We start from the raw sequence: 24,835 nt of genomic DNA, 5'->3' as shown, positions 1-24,835 counted from the left end.
CAAATGTGCTGGGCAGAAGAAATGGGTTCCTTATATGCATCCCTCAATACTTAGGCGGTTATTTTTAAAATTTCCCCAAAAAAAACAAATTCAAATTATCGTTAATGTGGGAATGAGCAATTTTCTAACATGGGTTACACATTCCAAGAACAATTGGAATTGCGCTTTGGCCAAAGCACGAAAAACGTATAATGATTTGTGATAATAGGGATTGTATAGTTACATATTCAGAATGTTCTGTATTATATGCGTATGCGAGACAATATTACTTTTTTTTGCACGTCGGCTTTTAAAATCATCCTCTCTATTGAACTAGGTCCGTTGCTTAAACTGACCGAGACACTGAAAATGTTCTTAAAAAATTTGCCATTTCAGCAATTATTTCATGTTGTGACCAAGGTTCTTACAGCTTGGTGATGCCAGTTTGGCGCGCTGCTTCTTCGTTCTAGTGGTGGGTAAATCGAACCCCCAAAATTCGAATCCGAATACATCAAACAGTCGCGAGACGATTCAGTGTCGGTCTGGAAATCGTTTATCCTAATCTGAATCCCCATCAAATGACAACTGATTACTCGCTTTTTCCGTAATAAAAAAATGCCCGTGTGTACGAAACATGACTAATTGCACACACATCAAATTCAAACAGTTTCGGAGCGAATCAAGTCCTAAACAAATCAAGTCTGATTTGAGTCCAATCCGAATCAAATCTTTAGAGTCCGTCAATTGGGTTTCGAATCTTTGGAATCCGTCTAGGGATTGAATCTTGGGGTCTTCGCAACTCCCTGAGGGAGTCTGTCAGCACTATTTCTTTCAATTTATCCTGAATTGTCAGTTGTATTCCAGACGTCGACGGTGATCGGTCTTTCGTAGTTTCTTCGTCGTGCCGTACAGCCGCACATCCCGTTCAGCTACCATTCTTGTGCCATCGAGGAGCAAGCAATCTCGCTGAAAGATACCATCTATCCTCCCTTGTTACGTGCGCTCCGGATTGTGAATTCTGCTTCTCTGAAGGTGCATATATTTCTTACTTTACTATCCTTACTACAGTGAATAATGCATAGTCGTACTTGGAAAGTGCAAGAATCCCTTGTTTCTCTCCCCCCTGTTTCCGGAAAACTTACATTGCATTGTCAGTCTCCCTTACCGGTCTCTCCAACCCCCATAAATCCGATTGTCCGTTAAAGTTAGTTGAGTTTTACATTTAGATTGGAAAATTGTAGCATTCGTTGCATTTGGCATGTACGCAAAATTCAAACTTCCAACGTGTTCAATTCTCGTTTAACGTCAATTCAATGTCTGCAATATGCGTTGGACCTTTGTGTTCTGAAAGCTTGTCGGTGTTGGTGCAAGGGTGGTGAATCGATCGATCGTAGAAGAGAAGATGAGATATAATAACAAGAACAAGGATCCGTCGAATTTGGTAGCAACTACCGAGGCAACGGAATGTAGGTACAATGGACAGGACCTCGGGAGGCCAGCATTAGTGCGGTGCGTAGTGTTAAATTTTTACTGTACTAATTTGTACGACTGCAAGCAGCAGTTGCCGGTTTTGGAACGGCCGAAGTGTCCGCGAATAAGAGCTACCACTGGTACAAGCATGTGCGCCGTGTGTATTGTCTCGAGAGTAGTGTTCGTGTGCGCTGCTGCTGCGAAAATGGAAATGGTCGAAAAGTAGTATGTGTGTGCGGAAGGAATCGACGGTGCACATCCGAAACCCTCGACACTACAGCGCTAGTAGCGAGTGATCCTTGTCGTTGAGCGGACAGTTCGATTCCTGGTCTCGGGTGCGTCGTAAAAAGTAGTACCGCTTACTTGGATTTAATTTAAATTCACTCGTTTTGTATTTTCGCATTTGCGGTATACGGTGAGTGGGAAAGGACAGAAAGGCAGAAGAAATTGGGAAACTCCAACAGTTTTGCTAGCGGACGTGAACCAGCGCGATATCGTTCTTAAACCGCGTGTCTCCCACATCGTTCGGGACATTCGGTGCAGCAATTTTGCAGCACAGCAAACGCAAATCGGTTTTATCGCTACGTGTAGACTTCTTCTGAATGATTGACATTTCCCATGTGATAACTATCGAAGCAGCCTTACTACTGATTTGTTTGCTTGTTGTGTGATCCAAGTCGCCCCGATTGCCAATACTTGTCATTTACTAGTTGACCAGAACCGTTGCGTGTGCAAATCCACTCCTTCGCATCCTTTCGATTGCGAACAGTTTACAGGATATTAATCGTCCCATTCCCCTCGTTCTCGTGTCTTCTTTTTCTCTTTGCTCTCCGGTCGTCTCGTGTAACAGAGAACGGAAGTAGCGCGATAAAGCTTTTAAACAGGAAAGTGCCCCCGGAAGCCGGAAGCAGCAGCAGCAGCAGCAACGAACACACATCGTAGTAACAGCGAGATTTATAACACACAAAAATGAGCTGGCAGGATTACGTCGACAATCAGCTTCTTGCTTCCCAGTGCGTGTCCAAAGCCGCTATCGCAGGGCACGACGGAGGCGTTTGGGCTAAATCGGAAGGATTTGAGGTAAGTTATCAGTTTATGTGCGCTTTGCCGGGGTTGTTCGGTCTTTTCCAGAACGACTGTTCAATTAAATGTTTCTTGTAGCCATTCGTTAGACAGATGGATAGGAAACATGCCGGCGTTATTTTTTCAACGCATAAGGTTGGGGGAGAGCGAGTGAGTCAGCTTCGATAGGAAGATGTAATATGATTTGAGGGGAGCAAAAGAGACGACCTATGCAAAAAGTGTGTGCAAGTTTGGGGTGTGACCGCCGCACCGTTGAAACGGTCAATTTTCTTCAAATGTTGGACTTTCGAATTTAGCAAAATGATGTTAAAACCATTGCGTTTCAACTTCTATAGAGTGCGAATAATTGAAACGATAAAATTGTAAAACGACCCGTGAGCACCAACAGCAATGAGCATACATCATGTGAATTTTCGTACTAAAAAGAAAATGTAGTACTAGGGAACAATGTTAATAGAATAAGTTTAAATTTTTTACTGCATCGTGCAATGAGCAATGAGAAAAGGCATCAACTTTTGCCGGCTCATCGAATCGATTTTCAAAATGGCGTTCCCAGTGATTTTTTCCTTCTTTGTTTGTGTTGAATATCCGAGACGCACACAACTGTGCGTTCTTGCATGATTTGCGGAAGTGTTGGTGTAGCGATCGGCGAATCACCAACACCACTTCGTTTTAGAACAAAATTGGTACATCCCGTTCAAGGTACGTAGATATCGAGTGCGGCGGCTATTTTGACAGTTTAGTTGCAATCGCTGACAGTTCAGTTTGACTTCCTTAATCTTTTGCAATAATTTCGTTTTTGCTAAATGAAAGGATAACGTTTTGTTTTGCTAGAAATTGTGATAACAGAAATTGTTCTTTGAATCCGGATCTTCCACCGATGCGTGACTCTGCTAGGCTAGCGTTGTGGATAGGGTGGAATCGTGAAACTTGGTACGCGGTGACTCATCATTTTATTCGTCATGCATTTATTTTGTTTTGTTGATTCAAAACTGAGCTGTTGAAAAATTTATATTATTCCTTATCTGACACCAGTTCATTTTTTCAGTATTTTTTTCTTGATTGATTCAGCAGTCAAAAATGTGATCTGGAACGAATTTTCTAAAATAATTTTCTCTGGATTTATTATTTATTGTAAAACGATTTTCTACTACGTGCAGGAAAGAAAAGTCGCCAAACATTGGAAATTTAAAAAAATATCTTTCAAAGCAAAGCGTGGGAAAGCTTCTTTTATGACGACGATGTTATCTAAATTACATCTCGTTAGAAATCTATCATCTTCAAATATGCAGCCTGTCTGTGCCGATTTTATGAACCAGTTTTTCTAACAAATAGGCATGAGTGAAAGCGGAAATGTTTATAACGGGTGAGCAAAACAGACGAACCAAACCACACCTTGTTTAGGTATTTGATTTTAACGACAGTTTAAAATCACTGAATATCGTCTTCTTTCATTGCTGATGAGCATGATGAAACGGTATATCCTTAGTACCAAATAACGGTGGATTTGTTAAAACTAATCAGTCCCTGATTATTTGGACTATTGTCGCCCTAGACCATATTTACCTAATTTTCTGTTCACGATCTCGTAAAACGATAAAACGATTTATGACGACCTCGATAAAACTACAACCAACATGACTTTGGAATAATGAATTAAATATACTGGGTCCTCTTATTCGCTTATGATTATGAATTCTGCTAGAATAATCACCTTCGCTTTTCTTAACGTACTATCAAAGTGAACCATGAGCAATTCGGAAAGGACTGCACAAAGAATTATAATCATCGATTGGTATGCTCTAGCAGTGCAAAGGACGGTGTAGATTGTGTAGAGATGGTGAAAACTTATGCAAAATTGTATTAGGACCGAAATGACTTAGCGAAACTGTATTCTTCTAGCTATGGACAAGGAACCATCTTCCTATTCTCTTTCGGCGGGTGCATCGAAACATGCTCGCTCGATGGAATTTCAACGTCTCTCAACGATGCGACGAGCATGAGCCACAGGAAGCGAAAGGAAGGAGTTAACATGCAAAAGTAAACGAGGTTGGATGGTTATCCCCCACGCGTAACTGTTCATTACGCCTAAAAGTGTGCTCCTTTTGAAGTGTTGCCTAAGCCCACAGGGAATCGAGAACTCTGGTGGATGGTTTGGTGCGAATAAGTGGGATAAAGAATCGCTGGGGCCAAAGAATACGAACAAGGGGATTTGAAGGAGAGTTGAAAAGAAGATCCTCTTCGGTAGCGGATAGCGTTTCTTATCCCAATCCTGCTGTTGCTCTTCTTTCTTCGCGGGATGTTGAAACATCTTTGTGCGATTAAATGAGTTTTAACATATGGCGAGCAAATTTATTTCCTCTTTTCTTGGCGCATCATCCCTTTTCCTTCTTTGCCTGCCATCGTTCCGATACACTCTGGAATGGAGCAACTTCTATCGAATGACTTGGACGAAAGAGCAAATCCAGGTTCAGCTTCCAAGTGAAGTTATTGTTTGTTGGTTTAGGTCTTCGCGAGCCTCTCCTCTTGGCTTCGATCTTTTGCCGGTCTAGTCAGAGTGGGTCTGCCAGAGTATGTATCTTTGGTTGGGGGATGATTGTACGAATGGAAAATAGTTTGGAAACCGAAGGTATTTTCCCACACACACTCACAGATCTACACATTCTGGATGTTATTTTTTTCATTTTTTTCTTACCCTCATTTAGTAAGAAGAATAACTGCTGCGGTAAAAAATGAGAAACAAATTTGAAAGGTTATTATTGAAACTTTGATCGAAAATCGATTACCGTGCGAGGGAGGAAGCAGCCTGCTTGTAAGTTTGGAAAGCATCAGACCTCGACGGTACATTTGGAGTGTGCAAGAAAAGAAGACTAACTTTTGCAAATTCGCCCAACTTTTGAGCCAAAGACCCATGCTTGGAGCAGAGGAAATCTGCGACAAAATGTTAAGATTTTTGTAAGAACCTCAAAGAAAAACTCAAAGCGATAGAAAATGGTTGTGTCGGCAAAACGATCGATAAACTTATCTTTCTAGCTTTCGGTCGTCTATTTGTACGCCATTCTTGTTTCATGATGCAAACTGCCTGCCAACATATGGTACACAACATGTAGAAAAGGAACACACAGCTCTTGGTTGTGATATTATGAATAAAACGATAGCAACATCTGTATACCCTTCTATGACCAAGTTTGCCTCTGAGGGTCGTTAGGAATGAGTGTGCACTATGCTAAATGAGGCAACGCAAAGACCGGAAAATGTGTTTTCCTTTGGTGAATGAATTTCAGCGTAAAGCATATATTTGGGAAGTGAGTAACGGCGTTCGCTCGCTTATAGTTCTACAATTTGAGCATAATCGATCCTCTGTTGTCCCCCTTCACCAGCACGGTGTTGGTACTGTATCGTTTTACTATAACAATTTGGGCAGCTGTTATTTGCTTGTTTACTTAAGAAATTTGTTTTTTGAACATATCAGCTTTGTCGCACACAAAATAGATGTTTTGCTAAGCGTTGTGGTGGAGTTTGCTCGAATTTGAGGGATGAGGCCTTAAGTCCTGTCCTGTTAAGTCCTCTAACCTGTTCGACGTCGGACGCAAACCGGATCTCTCGAGCGCTCGGAAAAAGGCTTCGATCCGATAGGTCACTCATACCAATTTCGGGGGAACCAAACCTTCACCTTCATGATGATGCATGCGGCGCCATTGCTATCCGAATCGGAAGACGTCGAACGGAACGTCCGAGCAGGATCCGGATTGACCAGACGGCGATACGGATGGAAAAGGGAAAGAGAAAGTTTACGCTCCGTGAAAACTATGATGTGTCAGTGCGCAAGATGTCGAAGAAAGGCATCGGAAGAAACCCACAGGCGAGTGCCTTTTTTTTTCGTCTCGCCCCATGTTGTCGTCCGTGTCCGTGCGCGCAGTGGCTTCAAAAGGTTACCTTCCAAAGTTCGAAGAGGTTTCATTTTGGGGCCGTCATTTTTTTTTCGATTCCAGCTCTCCACAAAACGATAAGGGGGAAAAAACGGAGTGAAATTGGGGAGACCTCGAGGGTTTGACTTTTGATCAGCAAAATATGGTACGGTGCTAGGTAGGCAGGAAGGGTTCATAAATGTTTCAACGAAAGCGAACGCTACCTTCCACCAATAATCCGTTATAACAATCTGTCTCCGTCTCTCCTTCTCTTCCTCCTTTGCTGGTTACAGTTTCCATGGGTCTCCAAAGGGTTGGATTTAATAGTTTAATGGTTTATGTATGAGGTATTTTATCGTACATCATAGAAAGTTTTTGTTTTTCTATATCAACCTTAGCCAGCAAGCATCTCTTTGAAGACGTTGCGGCATTAGTGCGTGAACATTTTTTCTTCCTAAATATGAAGTGACTCTTAGCCTTCGAATATCATGAATCATTCATCCCCTTACTGCCGGGAAGCTTTATAGATATTACGTGTCGGTGAGCGAACCCCGTATCATTGGACATTAAATTTTACGACCCAGTGATAGCAAAGTCTTCAACTAAACGGTGCTATTGATTGATCGGAATCGATGAGGTGTGTCTCTAGCGTCTTCTTTAGCTAATTAATTGAAGGCAGAAGAATGTAGTTAAGAATGATTCACACAAGTTTGTACCTCTTTGACTATCGGAGTGTTCTGCTCGGCGGGGCAATAATGTCCCGGTCCACCGGTGCTGAGTTATAGCCAACTGTTGATCGAGGCTCTCCGCTGCCCTTCAGATGCAAAGGCACGTCCAACCAGAAACAAGCGACGGTTGGTTATTGCAGTTTGCAAACTTTGACTTACCTTCACGTATTGTCCAAGCCACGTGGCGTGCGGTGACGGAGATAGCGAAGGTAGACAAGTCGAACGTCGAACATGACGCATCGTGTGACGCCGGGTAGTAGGTGAAGGTCTTCACCCCGTGAAGGTGGGGTCACCTTTTTTCCGTCTGCTCGCATGTGTTTGTGTGCTGATTCCACCGGGTACAAGTCCTAAAAGCCAAACTCAATTCCCCGTAGGATTTTATTTGGGGTAGTTGGGGCGGGGAAGTTTATGTCTCGCCAGAAACAACCCCCCAAGTTCCGTTTTCGATGCTTCTCGTCGAAGAATAGGCCTGGCCGGTCCGGGGACAGAAGGTGCTCTTGGATCGCGTGTTCAGATTTAGTCGTTTGGCCATGACCGCGACCTAGACGCTGGTGAATGGAAACCATCACCAACGCGGGTGTCGAGGTTCTGCTCGGTCCAGGACGTCCAGGAACAACGCCTCCTAGCTAATGTGATCTTGAGTAAGCTTAAATGGAACAGCTGAGTCGAATGGCCGACGATACCTCTAGTATGGATTCGATGCTTTGTGCCAGCGGTCATGGTCTGCGTGTCTACTTGTAAAAGTAAACTAGATTGCTTACCAACACTTTGTTAGCCACCTACCAGAACTTGGATACCCAGCAGAGTCAGCAGGCAGGAGTAGTAACGTAAGCAGCCACCCGACGGTTCTACATTTCGCAGGAAATCCAATTACCCTTGGGCAAGGTCGGGCTATAGCAGCGGGAGCAGCGGCCTCTCGTCGCTTGGTGGACCTGTGGACGACTTTTTCTCAATGAAAAGGAAGGGACTAATGCAGACAACAAGTCGGTAGCGATGTGGGCCTCTCAATTGTCGTCCCAGTGCATATCAGCTGTACAAATGTAACAGTAAGGGTAAGAGCGAAGAAAGGCTTCAGGGGGTGATACCACCAGCGGGGCCTGGTTTGGTGCCGCGTGTAATTGATAAACGTTGGAGACTTTGTGTGAACTTGTTGCTCGTGGCACGAGGAAAGTGTGGGGTTGGTGGTTGGGAAAACGGAAAACTAAGCACAATAACAACAGCGCTGAACTACATCGCCGCGGCCATGCAGTTGTGGCATTTAGTAACATACGACATGCTGATACCAACGCTGGTTTAGTGTGTGTGTGTGCGTTGTGTCGAGAAGGCACTTTAGGTATCAAGTGCTGGTACAGTGCCCTAAAGGTTATAGGCTCGCTATCGCACATACTACTCATGCTAGTATCGCTGCATTCAAAAACACTATCCACTCTCAAGACTTCACATTCCTCGCAGGAATTGTAAGGTTCGAGGTTAAGTCGCGCCTGTTCCGAACAACACCACGAGCGAACTCCTTCATCATAGACTATTAGCCTATCATTGTCACTAAACACTTGGCAAGAATGTAGCGGGTCCCTCTTTCTGCAAGGAATTGCTTTTATGCCGTAAAGGACGTCAAGTTTAATACGTTACGGCAGTATTGTGGGGGTATTTACTTTAGCAACCCTTTTGTATTCATATGCAGTAGCAAAAGCGAAAGTTTATTTATCATCTTGGCGTGAAGCGTTTGTTCTTGAACCGTCCTTGATTGAGTCGTCGACGTGCCCGGGAGGTGATAAAAGGCAGGGAATGATTGGTTAGTCTCGACAGGCATACCATACCACTGGGCATTGTCTGGCATCTAGGCTTCTCTCTCTTGCCCTCTCCCTTTGGGTAAGTTTTGAAGGTTAGTCCTTAAATTTTCGTATTCATTCCTCGTGTCTGCAATAGCAGCATTTTGGCAAAGGCCGTAGAGTAACCCAAAGATAAATCAAAAGTAAATAGAAGACCTACAGGGCATGTTCGATTTGTTTTTTCCACACCAGACGACAACGTGTTACTCTGAGGTGTCGCGTGTTCGTAATTTTAATAAAGATGTATGTATGCATATCTTTATCGAACCTCTGCTGCCTCTGCTCCATTCGACTGTGCGGAGAAGGAAGAAAAGGAAGAGGCTGACTTTCTTAGATAAACTGAACCCCGGAGGCCGTGACACGTGATGGTCGTGATTATAAAAGCGTTGGTACTTGTGTAATGATGATGATCTTGATCAATTCGCATTAATAATGTGCCATGAATTGTTTGAATAATTACAGAAGGAATGCCAACACACAGCCACACACAGACAGACGACGGTTTTGCTGCGCGTGTCGTTCGCTCATCCGCGCATCCAGTGGATGTGGCCGGTCTTCTTGGTTGACTAGGTTTGGCTAATGGGTGGCCGGAGTCTCACCGGTCACTGTTTCGTTTTTACGCTGGTGGATGGATGGATGGTCGAGGCACTATTGACCGGTTTCCCTTTTAGACAAGGGGTAGGAAGAAAATTACCGTGCATAACCACTTTTGTGGAGCCATTAGCACCCCCTGAAAATCGTGTATGTGTTTGCAACTACTAAACCATTGAGGGCCGGGGATGGGCGCTAAATAAATGTGTGGTCGGTTGACCTTGCCGCTGGTTTCGGGTTCCCGCATTTTGTAGCGTCGGCTACAAAAATTGTTTGAATTAATAAACTGCCTCTGGACTGACTGGACTGTGCCTGCTAATGCAGCGACAAGGATAGATATTGGAATGTAGTCGCCGGTGAAAAGCAAAAACTTTATTAATATCAAGGATTTATGCTTTGCCCATGTGAGTAATGTTTAGGAAAGCGCGAACCATGCCCTCTACAATCAGCAACCTGATAAGGCTATCTCTGTTCTTGTTAAACCTGTTCAAAGAAGTTGATTTTATCTCGACGAACTCGATGGACTTGCTGTGATAAAACCTGGTATCGACCTGTAGCCCCAATTCATTAGGGTTCTACTGTGTTACCGGATCCATGCAGGATGCGTGATTCGAAGGTTTGCAAGCGCAGGGTGTGGGTTCTCTACTGCACATTGTGGAAAATGGAGAGGAGTATCAAACAGAACCCGGACGCACTTTTTGGGTATTGGGAAGTCAGAAACACAGACAGTACAGGATACGATATTTTTTCTCCATAACTTTTATCGTCTCCACCGAACTGGTTGGACCGGTGTTGGCTCGGTCCTCCGGGAGAGTCTGGAGTCCAAGATGCCTGGCACGGGAAGGGAAGCAGTGCTGCTTAAAAACGTTTATTTTAAACCCTCGAACCTGCCAGACGAGAGAGACACGGTGGTGGTGTAAGTTTCTCGGACCAGGACCGCGCCCTGCCTCGGAAGAGTAGAAAGGTGTTGGTGGTGACAAAGCACAGAACGAGAGACAGTGAAAGAGAGATGGAGCGACGGTCCCTCCTCCGATACCTGGTCTGGACTTGACGTGTCTGTTTCTGAATGTGCGCGTGCCGCGTCACACAGCGAGGCGATTGCAGCGCAGCGGTGCAGTTGCAATCGGCGCATTTTGTTGCTATCCACCGCGCCACTAACACTCCTACCGGTCGCCCGCAACGTGGAGGGGCCGAGCCGTCTTTATTTCGTTGCAGTTTTCTTCTCTCTGTTGTTGCACTTGCTTTGGGAAAAAAAGAGTCGATATGTATAAAAGGTATCGAAACGCGCCAACTCAGCGAGTTAATATCCGATTGCCTTTTCCGGTGTGTTTCGTTGCCGATGGCTCGGACAATGATGATTGAAGTTCTCTCATCAAAGGAATGCGGATTGCACGATAACCTGTGTGGGGAAATGGTGGTTTTACATGATTACCGTTATTAATTTAACAGGATAATGTGTGATAAGAGCAGAGTATTATTTGTCAATTAATACTAAAGGGTATTAGAAATCGAATACGAATTTCGATGATATAACTTTTTCGAAAGCGAAAACGAAATAAAAAATTTCTTAAATTAAATGCCACCGTAGACGCGTGCCTGTCGAAACTTCCCAGTGTAACCTGAGACCTGAAACGCTTTAACAGCAGGCCCACCTTCCACCCTTTCGTCAGTTGCCGCTTCGCGTTGTTACTTTTCTCACCGTACCGAAAAGATCAACGATCGATGACTGATTGATTGTGCCAGTGGCTGCTCTCGACTTCCGCGTTTGCGACCGAGGGGGCGTCTTCGTCTTACTTGCGGATTATTTTTAGAACATCTTGTGTCTAACTCGTTGTAGCTCTAGGCGGGTTCAATCGCCCTCGCGTAGTAGAAGGTGGCGACGTGCCGGCTTTTCACTCTCAACTTGGCACCACCAGACGAGGGTCGTCACGCGTTGTGACGAGGGTGGATTAAAGTCCTATGTCCGTGGGTTCGCGGTGGCGGTGGGATTTCGCTATCGGAGTGCGGAGGTTTAGCAAGAGTAAGCTCGGTTTTTCGATGTCAGCTGGGACTGCTACAACACCGTACCGGGATATAACGAATTTGGCTTAAAATACAGAATGACGTAATCGACAGGAGAAGGCAAGGACTAAGAAGAGAAAAAAATAATAGTGACTTCCTCTGGTTAGTCATCCCTTCAAGCATAAGCTTGTGTTAATTAGAGAAGCATTGCTCATCATATGGTTGGTGAGTCGCGCCAAATTCCTGTTCGATTAGAGTATGTGAGTTGGAATTTTTTAAACGTTGTAGTCATAAGCTAAATCCAACTTATTCATCAGGTTTTTCCAGGAAACAATTTTATTTTCTCAGATACGCATGTCAAGATGATTTACATGATTGAAAAATTGATAAAACAAGCGACAGCCACCATATTTGTTTTGTTCGGTTTGGTACCATGGAATTATTACACTACAATTCAGTTCCTGAATTCCTCTTCAACACTTATTCTTCCTACAGACATAACAAGAGTATATAGATTCTGGAACTACCTAAGCATGACATGCCCCACTCGTTCTCCATTAACTCTTCACTCCCCCCAAAGGTGGTGGTGGTGGCCCTATTCTGTCCTGCGCTAATGAGTCGGAAAAATGGGCCCTGGCAGGAGGGGAGCTCCAAGTTTGCTGCAGCTGTCAGTCGATTATCTGTGGACCTGCCTCGATTTTTTTCCGTTTCCTCTAGCTTTCTGGCAGCTCGTTGCGGTAATGACGTGATAATTGATTAAATGATGGCGGAACAAAGATGGCCTGAACCGGACCTTAAGTCTACTGGCGGCTGGCCTGTTGTCTGTGCGTGTCGTTGTGCTGTTATCTTTGGGCAGTGTGAAAAAAAAACGTATGGATGAGAGGAGAGTCCCCCCCGGAGGACCCCCTTTGCGAGCTCGGTTGCCATAGAAGAAAAGTATCTAGTCTTTTTGCGCGCACTGCAAGATAGCGGAGGTCTTATAATGAGGCCATGGAAAAAATGTGGTTAAATCAACATTGATACTTAAACGCATTATAATTAATATTTTCGCACTACCTTTTTCTCTTTGTGGTTGGAAATGTTTTGCGGTGGAGTTTTTTCCAAAGCGATTATTTAATTTGTTAGTCAATCCTACCGCCGTCTGTGAAAGGAAGTTATCTTTATATTTTCACTCTGGTTGATTTCGGATTCCCGAAAGTTCCTTTTCGACGGTGGCAGGTTTATTTAATTTTTGACCTGTAATGATTCCGTTTATTTGCCCAATCTGTCATCGAGCGAAGAGAGGAGGGTGGTGTGCTTTCATGTTGCAATTTAATTTCACCGCATCGCCAACCGGTGGAAAGTTCAAACAGCCGGGGTTTTCGTTAACCCTTTCACCGCATTCCAACCTTTTTTTCGGGGGTTCGGCTGAGATATGATGTCTTCTGGTTTTTGGGTTGGTTGGGGGTTATATTGCACGGAGAGAAAGGGATGAGAAAGACGGGGAAAAGGTGGCAAGCTCGCCAGTTAACGTATCGGACATTTTCTCGGGAAAATATACATTTAAAGTAAATAAAATATATTAAAGTGCAAGGGAAAGTTTATCGTCCGTTGTCGTGTTTTCGGGGGTTAAACGGACTTTTCTTCCGTGTTGTCGGGCCAAAAGCTTTCCGTGGTTAAACGCACATGCTTTTCAAATGGTCACAAGCAGAGAGAGTGACTGTTACCCCCGGGGGGGTGTGGGGTGGTTCCATTGATTAGAGCAGATTTTCATTACAATGGCAAAGAAAAGCAAAGCAAAGAGAGATGTGGTAAGAAAATAAAATCATCATCTGCCCCGCTCCCAGTGCCAGCTTTTCTCCAGTGCGGCCAGTAGGAATCGTTGGCCCAAATCGAACTTAATTACCCGGAACGGCCACACGATACGGCCTCACTTCGGGGCGGCGGTACGTCACTCCCGGGTTCCTGTGCGCCGCCAAATCGTCAGCATCATCTTCATCTCGTTTTCTTCCGAGCTCAGGCCGAGTTCCTCCACCTGGAGATCGGATGGTGTGCTGAAGTTTGGAATATCTTTCGCTTCGAACGACAAGGCGCAATTGTGTGCGCGAAGGGAAAGCAAAGCGCATTTGAAGTGGGAGGGAAAAGCGGAATATGATATCATCGTGAAACGGGCCCACCTTTTGGGTGACGACGTCCGATGAAGAGGGGAAGGGTGGGACGGAGGTCTACTCGCGATGGTCAATGGTGGTTGCGCTTCCGGAAGCTCCTTCTCCTGGTGCGTTACGCTCCAATATATCCTACCTCCGACTTACGAGTTGCTGCTCAAACCGAAACCCAACCCGAACACGCCATGCCGCCGGTGGGGGATCTCTTAGTGATCTTGTGCGTTTTGGTCTTTTTTCTTCGCGACTCCCTCCGTGAAGCACTTGAGGCTTTCGCGTTTACCGTGGTGTTGCTGGCAGTCTTACAGCTTAAATTTAGCAAACGCACACCCCAAAGAGAGAGAGAGGATATGTTTAGCGAGGTAACCTCGTTTCGCCAGTCAGTCAGTTCCTCCACAATGCACGGCAGGCGGGAGTTTCTTCTGGTCTTCTCTAACCTTTTTTTTAGGCTTAAGTTGGTTTTCATTCATTTTCCTTGCTGTTCTTATCTTGCTTTCTTGCTGCAGGGGAGATGATTCCTACCAAAATTAGTCGGCATCTCCCGTGTAGAGGTTGCGCCGAGAGGACTATACCCCAATTGGGCGAACAGAGTGATAAGAACACGAAGCTAATTAGCATTAGAAATTATCTAGCATTGCGATATTTTTTGTTACTATTTGCCTTTTCTATTTACGGAAGGTATAAAAATAGAGATCAGTTCACATGGAATTGTGCGAACGAAAAAGTCAAATAAACCATCCCAAAACCTTGTCTCATTGGGAATTTGTTGCTCGTTGACACACCACCACCCATTACGATGGTTCTTCTTCGTTCGTCACCGAAGATGGAATGGAATGTCTATTGCATTTCTCAAATGCCTCTCAAAGGAACGGGGCGGGTAAGGGGATGTTGTTGAGATGTTGAACGGTGGTGGTGTGGTGGTGGTGGATTGATGTCCCATTTTTGGCTCGTTCGGGTGGCGGCGTTCCTTCCCCACGAACACCGGTATGCTTCTTCTAGTGGTGTGCTAATTACGGAAGGGTGTATGACCTTCACAACGGTTTCTCAAATTAGTCCGTCCAGCACCCCGGTTCTACGTTCGTTGGAGGGGGTCTACCGATGCATCCAAATTTGCTCTCGGTCGACGATTGAGACGCTAATTTTAGAAGTGCGCGCCTTCGCAGTTATTCTGAATTTCACTTTCCAACCCACAGCGTGGAGGAGAGGAAGGCAGGCGGCAGGTTCCCGAGTTCGTGGACTTTGGTGCAACATTGTGCTTATGAGAGATGAGAGATCGCACGGAGTGTCCAAAGGAACGACGATCGCTGACGAACGATCTTTTCTAGGTTGGAGTGTTGTGTACACGATCGATTGCTGTGCACTTTGCTTTGTGCAGCCCATAAATAGGCTTAAACGATGTGTCACTACTGCTTGCCGATGTGTTGGCAACCCGTTTCGGGCATCGATCAGCCAACGGTACTTCGCTCTCGAAGTGTTGAGGACCGCTATATAACCACCGGTTCCTAGCTGGACTCATGACTCGGTTGGAGCGCGCTCGTACCTAAGGAGGGCACTCTCTAGTGTTCATGGTAGGAAAATGTTTCGACTTAAAAGGTAAAAAATGCCATTCGCCATCCCGCGGCGGTCATTGTAAGTCGTCGCTCCATCATCGCGTCGCGGATAATATGGTAGCGCCTCATTTGGGCAGCAACACGCGCCGCACGTTGTCGCTACGAGTCCCGACATCTCTGATGATTCAGAACCAACAAGCAGCAGCAGCTTCTCGTCGTCGGCGTCTTCGTCATCAACGGCGGAGGAGGTCGTTTTTTCCACGATCTTCCACGACCGCCATCGACGCCAACTTGGAGTTGGTTCGTCTCGCGCCACGGCCTGGGGAGTGTTTTTCATTCGCCCAACTCCTCTCGTCTGGTTGCATTCATTCTCAACCGCGACGACATTCGGTCCCATCCGTTTAAAAATGTATCTGGTTAGAAATCCTATTTTGTCGTCGACTCTCCAATCCTTCCCTCCCCCCTCACACAAGGAGCAGGAGGAGGAGAAAAGCAGCAAACCGAATGTCGTAGGTTAGGTTTCGCTTCGACTAATGTGGGGTTTTTCTTCTGAGAGCACCGAACACGTGTGTGTGTGTCTGTGGGGGTCTATGCTGGGAATGAAGTAAACAATTCTAAATATAGACATATGAGACTTACTCCGAGTTGTAGGCTGTAGGCTGGCGGTCTTGGAAAGAAGGGGTGGAAGGGATTTTGAACCGGTTAGGAGTGAATTTTGAAAAATCAACCTGTCTCATCGAAATGGATGTCTATGATACTGCGAGAATTTCATTAACCATGCTTATCTATAGGAAATGTTTTATCCTTGAAGCTTTTATGGAAAAGGCTTCTATATAGAGAGAGTTATAGGACCAGTGAGAATTTACAAAAAAAAACAACTTCAAGAGTTTTCCCTACCAACGATCAAAAATTGATGGCGTAAGTATGGCCGGGACAATCTCAACACCGGGGTTCGCCTTTCCGGGACCACTCCAGCCGAACGAGCGAACGTGCGCGAGGATATGAAAGTAAAAGTAAAAAAGATAAATGCGAAAAGATACATATATCCGTTGACCGAATACGGAATGAGGTGAAAGTGATTACCATAACCCCCCCGCTAGTGGGGGGGAGCCTGTGGATATGTGGAGCTTATGTGTGCCCGTGTCTCCCCTTCTGTGCGACTACACACCGTAAACCTGCCTTATGCCCTGATGCTGTTTGGTGCGTAATTGTGTTGTGTGTTCGTTGTTGATCATGTAAACTCTGTTACGTACGATGAGACACACTCGAATCAGCGGTCGGTCTCTCCCTGGCGATGATTTCTGATTTGTCCTCGTCATCATCGTCAGTGTCCTCTTCGCGTTGTCTGCGCGTAGCGCGTCGTTGTTGTCTGCCGGAATATGGGGTTTGATTGGTGCGAACATTCTTTCTTTTCCATTACTAACGCTTCGCTCTCCCGTCGTGTCCTTGAACGACCTCCTGAATCTTGCACATCCACGTTGCGATGTGTTGTTTGGTGACGTTGGTCTTGCGGCTTTGCGATTCGAGTTTATCACTCAGTTTGTTCAATTATATTGTTTAAATAAATGATTCATTCTTTTCTTATTTTTTTGTGCTTAAGATGTCGTTGTCCAAATAAAAAAACCAAGTCCATAAATCATAGCCAATGCCTTTTTTCTCGTCAAAAGACTTTTGTACAGTCTAGCAAGTTCCAGAGAAACCTAGAGGAAAATGACATTCAGGATATCATTTACTCGGAAGGTTCTTTGCCAGGGAGAACGGGGGAGCAGTTTGGAAGAAAAGTCGCACCTTCGAGGAGGCATTGGCCTCGATCTATCCTACGCAATCTATCTCTGCCCTGTGTGTATGATTTTTTTCCGTATGGGGGGCACATTTCGACGGCAGTTAAAAATATTATTTAGTCCACAAGGAGACGTGCTGAAGCGAAAGGGAATAAAACGACAAAACTGCGAGTAGGACAATGTTTTACCCCACGAAGCAGGAGATCAGAAGGAATTGGTTGTGGTTAAAAATAAAATTTCTTTCATTAAACCTCCACTTCCACACATATATTGTGGTTTCGAGACTCTCCGTGGGGGCCATTTCGAGGGTGGAATTTGATACTCAACCTCCATACGGTAAATTGTTGGAGAGTTAAAGAAAAGAAAAGTTGGCAAAGTGGCGTTCGAAACATTTGGCTGCCACATTCTTCATGCAGCATATTTGCTTAACAAACCTTGTTCAAACAATCTATTACACCGTGTTTTCTTCCATTGGAAATAATCCCATAATCTGTGCCGTATTTAACTCACAAAGTTTTCTCGAATTAACACACCCCGCAGTCCTTGTGAAGGGCTTAATAAATTGTGCGTTAAAATGTGTTTATTAATTAGCGATGGGTGATCTCCCTCCCCACAACTAGAAAAATGGGGAGCGATAGGCATGTAAAACCCGTGTCAAAAACAATGCAAAACACATGTGTGTCTATGGCCATTAATTCGATGGTAACTACGACGATAAATGTGTGGTGGTGGGGTTGTGCGGAGTGGATAGAAATGTAAATGATCCGATGTGATTTGTCATGGTTTTTAAGGGGCAAGGATGAAGGCGACCGCTCCTAGAAGGAGAAGAGGAGGAAAGCGATGCGCAACGCTACGCTCCGTTATGCACACTTAAGTTACCGGAGTTTGCGTTTTTCTTACGTTGTTTCCGAGTTTCGTGGTCGGTGTGAATAATCCGGTGGTATTTACACGATCGTGAGTGCTATCTTCAACGGATCACAGAATGAGTTTAAAAATTGATCTTACATTTGGTTTTTCACATGTTTACGTTCTCCATAAAACGTGATCTTTTGTGATTCACCATATCATTACTCAGGGAAATCCCTATTACACTGAGAATGAAGGTAGTCATTTAAGTTCTCTACCATCTGCCATGTCTAGCTCATTTAATATACCCGTATTTCGTCTCTATTTGTGAACTGGTTACAAAACCTTCGTATTCTTTACTGCTGTTTAATTAGCCAGACGACCCGGTTCTCTGCAAAAGTGTCTGACTTTAATAATCAGCAAACCATGTGGGAGGCTTTGCTTAGCTATTTTTAAAACTATGTCAACAATCCAAACACCACGGTACACTTCTCACATTGAACTGAAGAAGAAAAACCGTGTGACCAATGCTAAGACAAGTCAATGCCACAAGAATCATGGCAGGAGTAACGAATTTAAAGGATATTTAAGACGGTGGGTGGGTGGAGTCGATCGTTGTGGGTAAATTTGTACCATGATCGTCGATTTAGAGACAGTGGAGGATGATTTGCATAGAGGGAAAACATGTGACGGATTTCGAGCAAAGGAAGAGGAGAAGGTTCTCATCTTACGGTTGAGATTGACAGACACCCGGTCACCACACAGCTTGACACTTCTCCGGATGTTTGTTGCGCGCCGATTCAATTCGTTCGTAGAGGGAGTATCCGGAGTGGCACAAGAAATGTAGGTCGCACAGACATGAGAGTAAATAAAGAAGGTGCCTGATGACGGCCTTTCGCTCACAGAGGGTTTTGACACTTTGTACCTTCGACATTTACTTGGATTATACGTGTGATGTGTATCTCAGTTTGGTTGCCAATCAATTTTGATGGTAGCAGCGGAACACGATGGAGGGAGGGAGTACGTGGTCTAAATATTTTAATTAACTATGTCATAATTATAAAATCCTTGAATTTATCTAACGTGCAATTTTCTCTCCCTTGCCTTGCAGGTGTCAAAAGAGGAAGTGGCCAAAATCGTACAGGGCTTCGACAAAACCGAACTGCTCACATCCGGCGGTGTAACACTAGCGGGCCAGCGTTACATCTATCTCTCCGGTACCGACCGAGTCATCCGTGCCAAATTGGGAAAAACGGGTGTTCACTGTATGAAGACCCAGCAGGGTAAGTAAAACTGGCCAGTCGTAACACATCGGTCTACTATCCTTCACTGAAGGAGAAGGATGCATTAAGGTTCCAGAATACTAACGAACCATTCGTAATATGTGGCAGCGAGCAACCAAAGTATCAAACCTCCCAAGCTGTTTGAATCCGATTTCCTCTTTCATTCTATTCGAATCGACTTTTTTGCATTCATGGTAGACCCGAGCCATTGCGAGTTCTTATCGCTGGAGCGACCTACGTGGTGGATGCATAGAGCAAACTATTAGACTAAAATCGAAATATGTATCCCCAGGCGGAGGCTCTCCGTTTGGTCAGTGGATATATGTTTGTACACATGTCTAACACTAGAACATTTCTATTTGGATGAAGAGCTTTCTCTTTCACGGGAACTAATAATATGTGGAAGGTTTTGTCAAGAGGTCCGATTAGAAGCAACAGACAATTGGGTATCGATTTGTTGGAGAAACATGGCTTCGTCGCCTCCTGAAGTTGGTTGGAGTCATCTGCTGCAATTGCATGTTATCGTGCCGGTGTCGGAAGTTAATTAACGCGCACCTTCCAACAAGCTGCAATTCCTACAACCAACAATATATGCCCGTAAGGCCCTCCCAGGTTTCCGGAAACGTATAAACACCATATGTGCCACTGCACAATTACACACACCAACCACACACGCCGCCCGATCGTGCCTCTGATAAGGATACTGTCTATAATAACCCCGTAGCGTTGTTTGGGTTTGATTAGCCGGGCGAGGAAAACGGGCAATAGTAGACAGGTCTGTCTCGATGTGTCTGTCTGGTGTTTTTGTTGGATCGGCTTGACTTTGGAAGTTTCCGGGTTTATACCCGGGGGCTCGACCTAATAGACTCTTCCAACACAATTAATGCATTTGTTGGTGCACGTGCCTTGAGGTGGCGTGGATTGCCTTGTTTGTTATGAAAAAGACCGGCATAGGAAGGAACGTGTGGTATTTGGAGTGGCAACAACCCCACGGACCGGTCGAAGTTTAGTTTTGATTAATGTCTGTAGCAGTTGTGTTTTGCATAGCGTGTCGATGCCGTATGTTTTCCGTGTGTGGCAAATGATGATTAATTAATTTGAGGAGCTTATTGCACTCTCGATAGGAGTTCTCGGATGATTGGACTCGTATACTTTCCTTTTGGTCCGATGATAAGAGACGTACATATCTACTTTCTTTTATATGAAAAAGAAGAATGATTTAGATACATTTTTGGAATGTTGATATACATTTTATGGCTTATGACTTTAAGGACGTCTGTATGATTTTCTTTTCTTTTTATGGCTAAGGATTTCACAATATATAGAACAACTCAGTTCCATGTCCGTATAACCCAATGTCTAGTACATTTTTTATCGAGTCATGATTATTTTCTTGCACTTGATATGGACAAATGGACGAAACTCATCCACATCCATACTCTGTTTCTGAGAACGAAACTTTTAACGAAGCGGACACGTGTTTAATATTCTTTGTGGCTTCTGGAGCAAAGAGACACCGGCCTCATCTCGGATTCCAGTTACATCCAGGAGCAATCCTTTTATCGCCAGAAAGAGAGAGAGAGAGAAATGAACCTGCCGCGCCTTTTGTTGTGGCCCTTGTTTTTCCCAATGTGCCCCATTCACATCTAAGAAACGAGGGGAAAATATACCTGTTTCAATCAATCGAAGATAAGATGATGGTGATGATGCCATATTGCAATCGAGTACCGGTTGGTTGGTATTGATTTTCCGTTTCTTCATCATCATCATCATCATCATCATCATCAACACCAGTGAGATCGACGCAAGTCGATCGATCGCGTGTCTTTTCCCCACGGCGGCGGTAATGAATGCTGCTGCGCTGGTTATAATGTCGATTTTATGGCAAACTTCGTCCACTACTTTTTCTTTTCTGCCACAATCACTCCTCGGGAGACCGGTTTTTTATGTTCTCTATTTTATCGATTTCTCGTCCTCACCGAGTGATCCTCGGCAGAGTGCAAGAAGAAGGGGAGAAGGAGTGTGTGTGTGTGTGTGTGTGTTTGCAGATGTGTGATGGGAATTCGCGATCCAAATGAAACTGGACGGCTGGGGATTGGTGGACTTCTCTCTCCACCACCTGAAGAGACCATGGCTAAATCATGCCTAATGCCCTTCTTTGAATGGTATCGGTGTTGCTGCTGCCACATGTTTGCGCTATTTTATATTTACCTTTTACCCGCATCTTTCATCTGTGTTGTTCCGATTTTATTCTCTTATTTTTTTCCTATTGATCGAAATGCATTACTCATAACGGATGTTTTTCTTTTTTCCATTCTTTTTTTATTCGTTTCTATTTCTCCCGCGTTACCACCATCCCGATGGCGTTGTGCTGCTCCCCTACGTCCTCCTCGATCGTCCGTCATCGCATCGAATTTGCATCGGCGAACCACCATCACCTTTTTGGATTCACGAACCCTCCCTGCAGCCGTCATAGTTTCCATCTACGAGGAACCCGTGCAGCCTCAGCAGGCGGCATCCATAGTGGAAAAGCTGGGCGATTATCTAATTACCTGTGGTTATTAGAAGGCCGCGGAAGGCGCGCGGGCGTGAGATATTTGAGAAAACAAACAAAAAAAGAACGCAAGATTACTAGGAGCAACCGAGATGAGTCGGAGGAGGAAGAAGAGTTGACGAGATAAGAGCAGCAGCAGCAGCAACAGTAGCAGGAGCAGCAGCCCTGAAGATGAGTGTGTGTGTGTATGTGTGCGTGTGAAGGAAAAGGAAGCCTACGCCTGACCGCAACCACCGACCCCACCGGGAGTTCAGGGTGGCCCGGTGGATGGGACAGGAGGAAGCAGCAAGGAGTGATGGAAGGAAATAAAATGACAGAGAACCAGAGATGCACAGAGATATTGGTGGAGACCACCGGAGACCGAACGTAATTTCGGGTGCGCCTCTTCTTGAATGTGAGTACTAATAGCGTACGTGTGTGTATGTATGTGTATGCGCTCGTATGTGCGCACCCGAGTATAGGAAAAACGAAAACTAATAACCCCCCACACCACCAATTACAAGACGGATAAGTCACACATCCAAGTCCGCCCTGCTCTCTTCTCCCGCTGCACGTTCGAAATAGACCGGTGTGGTGGTGGCGGTCTCTATGCATGCAGCATTAGAACATTACCCCACCTACCATGAGCGTATATATAATCGAACTCGAGCCGAACCAACGCGGGCAGAGGAAGGGGAAGGCCGGCCAGCACAAACGGGCGGGCACACTTTTCCGGCGGGTGGTGTCGTGTGGTTTAAACTATGACCAGCAGAGCAGCAAGGCAAGGAAAAGGCACAGGGAGAAGAGATTCGCGCGATAAAAGAAAGATTAACAAAACACACCGCAAAAGGAGACGATAAGACCGGAAGGTGAAGGAAGTGTATGTAAGAGAGAGAAAGAGAGCGAGAAAAATGAGATAAAAACAAGAACACTTGAAAAAATACTTTCATACTGCTTTTTATAATTTAAACACTAGAAACACACTTGAATAAAGAGTTGATAATGGAGATGAAGACAGAAGAACAACAGCAACTACTACTGCTACTACAACAGCTTTGTGGAACCCACTTTCGACCCGATGTTTCTTGGTGGTGGGTGGTGGTGAATTGGCATTTTTCGTCATTGTTTTTTTCCGGTGAACTCTTCAGGTGAGATGAAACCAGCCTCCCCCCATTTCAAGAAAGAACATTTATTGGAAGGATACGTGTGTGTTTTATCATCGGCCACGTGTTTCAATTGGGAACATTGTGTGATCTCTGCGTCTATTACTATCACTTTTTACTCTTCTTCTACTGCTACTACTGCTGCTTGTTTGTTCGTTTGTTTGTTGGCTCTGAAATCAAATAAGGAACCGTTTTCCACCCAATTTTCCATCCTTCCTTCAGAAGAAAGAGAAAAAACAATATAAAAAAGCTAACTCGCCACACTTAAGATACGCATACTAAACACTATCAGAGAGAGAGCCGAGTCGTGCAGTGTAGTAGTCATTCCCAAGAATCAAAATGAGTCAAAACTGATATCGCGCTCCCGAGCACAGTCAGCTAATCAAAAGAAGCAACAACTGTGCTTTCCACAAGCAGCAGGAGGAAAACCGATTCGATTAAGATCTCGCGCACGCAAGTAAACAGAAGGAAGGGAAGGAAGGGAAGGAAGGGAGAGGGCAGGAGGAGGTAAGAAGAACACAGTGCACAACAAATACGGATACACACACGCGTGTGTGAGGACGATGTGAGTGAACGAGGGGGAGAAAGAGATAAGGAAGAAAAGTATAGAAAAAAGATGGGAGAGACAGACTAAAGCTGTGTGCGTGGCAAACAGAAGACTGTGGACCGCAGGAGGAGGTGGAAGGGACAACCACGCAAAAAGGACACGTTGACGCTACGAGGACTTTAAGAGACGATGACATAAGAAGAAAACAGGAATCAGCAACAAACACACACACACACACACACGCGCGCGCACGCAACAGCGGAACGAAACGACGAGACGGAATAATAATAAAAAAATAATGATAATACTGTGTAAGCTTAAAAACTTTTGTTTATTTTCTGCCTAAATGATGTGTAAAATGTGGCTAAAACAGTGGAATAAAGAAAGGAAAACGTAACAACGCAATGAATGAAAAGAAGGCTACTGGAAGAGAAATGGGGGGTGAAGGCGGTGTGAGGTAAGGTAAGAAGATTGCGAATCAATTCCATTCACTGCGCGGATCTTTGGCAGAGATGTGCTGAATCGTTGTTTTGTTCAATCATGAAAATGGAAAATTCATCCTTCTTGAGTCCTGTTTCCGCAAATTCTTAAAAGTCTTCTAGAGAAAGGTTGTTGATTCTTCAAAGCACAAGAGAAAAAAAAGGTAGGTCAGGAAGGGGGAAAACCGTGATCACCGGTTTGAGATATGGCACCTTGTTTTTACGACATCTACTATTTTCGGTACTCCCTTTAGAGCCGCCAATTCTTTAGGAGATATGGGAGTTCGATGCGGTTTTATGGGAGGAACGAAGCAGGCGCTTTGCTCTAGTCAGCATACACATTTATTGACCCACTTTTGCATCTTCTCAATTGAGTGGGAAGGTTTTGAGATACACTCAAACGCTCTTTGCGTGCGCCAGGGAACCTCCGGAACCAGGGGGTGAGACAAGCACGTCTTTTAACCAACGTGTTTCTACGCAAAAGGTTTCCCTTCGGTTGGAAACTTACACCTAAACATCTAACCTCACAAACGGAAATACCGATCAAAGCAGCAAAAAGAACCTCAACTATACAACAGGAGAAAGGCGTAAGAAGAAACAAGAAGTAGAATTCGAGTTACAGAAACTATTGAAAGAATAATTAAAAGACTAACACCACAGCACATCCAACAATGTACCAAACTGGAACAAAGTCCACAGCCGTTGTAGTAAAGTCGGTCTTTGGACCGGTCGCCGGAGAAAGGGGTTGCTAAAAAAAAATTTAAAAGGAAAAACATACGAGTGATAATATACTTAACAGCAGCAATTGATAAAAAACCTATCCAAGAGAAGCGGCTTGGAAAAGCAGGATATCGGGCGTGGTGTAGACGAAAGGAGTAGTAAACGTTGGCGCTTGGAATGTGAAAGTGAAAGCATAGTTTTGG

General features: G+C 44.7%; 1 protein-coding gene across 3 annotated transcripts; it reads left to right on the top strand.

Moving 5' to 3' along the window:
- The first annotated feature begins 846 nt into the window (after nt 1-846).
- Nucleotides 847-23,015, top strand: LOC131266923 (profilin). 3 transcript variants are annotated; one of them, XM_058269614.1, is made up of 4 exons: nt 847-1,011; nt 2,300-2,529; nt 19,019-19,190; nt 21,658-23,015. In XM_058269614.1, exons 2-4 carry the CDS (start codon nt 2,419-2,421, stop codon nt 21,753-21,755), a joined length of 381 nt encoding a protein of 126 aa, XP_058125597.1. In that variant the 5' UTR covers nt 847-1,011; nt 2,300-2,418; the 3' UTR covers nt 21,756-23,015. The 3 variants fall into 3 exon arrangements, with proteins under 3 accessions (XP_058125597.1, XP_058125598.1, XP_058125596.1); XM_058269615.1 differs by lacking the exon at nt 847-1,011 and adding an exon at nt 1,680-1,784; XM_058269613.1 differs by lacking the exon at nt 847-1,011 and adding an exon at nt 1,740-1,864.
- Nucleotides 23,016-24,835: the final 1,820 nt, after the last annotated feature.

The sequence above is a fragment of the Anopheles coustani genome, chromosome 2, assembly GCF_943734705.1.
Source record: "Anopheles coustani chromosome 2, idAnoCousDA_361_x.2, whole genome shotgun sequence".
Classification (NCBI taxonomy): domain Eukaryota; kingdom Metazoa; phylum Arthropoda; class Insecta; order Diptera; family Culicidae; genus Anopheles; species Anopheles coustani.
Note: the sequence above shows the minus strand (reverse complement) of the source record. Positions and strands in the feature narration are given on the sequence as shown.

What these genes read in the sequence shown, in the direction of transcription:
- LOC131266923 (XM_058269614.1), top strand. Translation starts at nt 2,419, where the DNA reads ATGAGCTGGCAGGATTACGTCGACAATCAGCTTCTTGCTTCCCAGTGC. An exon ending in CTAAATCGGAAGGATTTGAG is followed by an intron (nt 2,530 to 19,018) that starts GTAAGTTATCAG and finishes CTTGCCTTGCAG; the next exon opens with GTGTCAAAAGAGGAAGTGGC. An exon ending in CTGTATGAAGACCCAGCAGG is followed by an intron (nt 19,191 to 21,657) that starts GTAAGTAAAACT and finishes CCCTCCCTGCAG; the next exon opens with CCGTCATAGTTTCCATCTAC.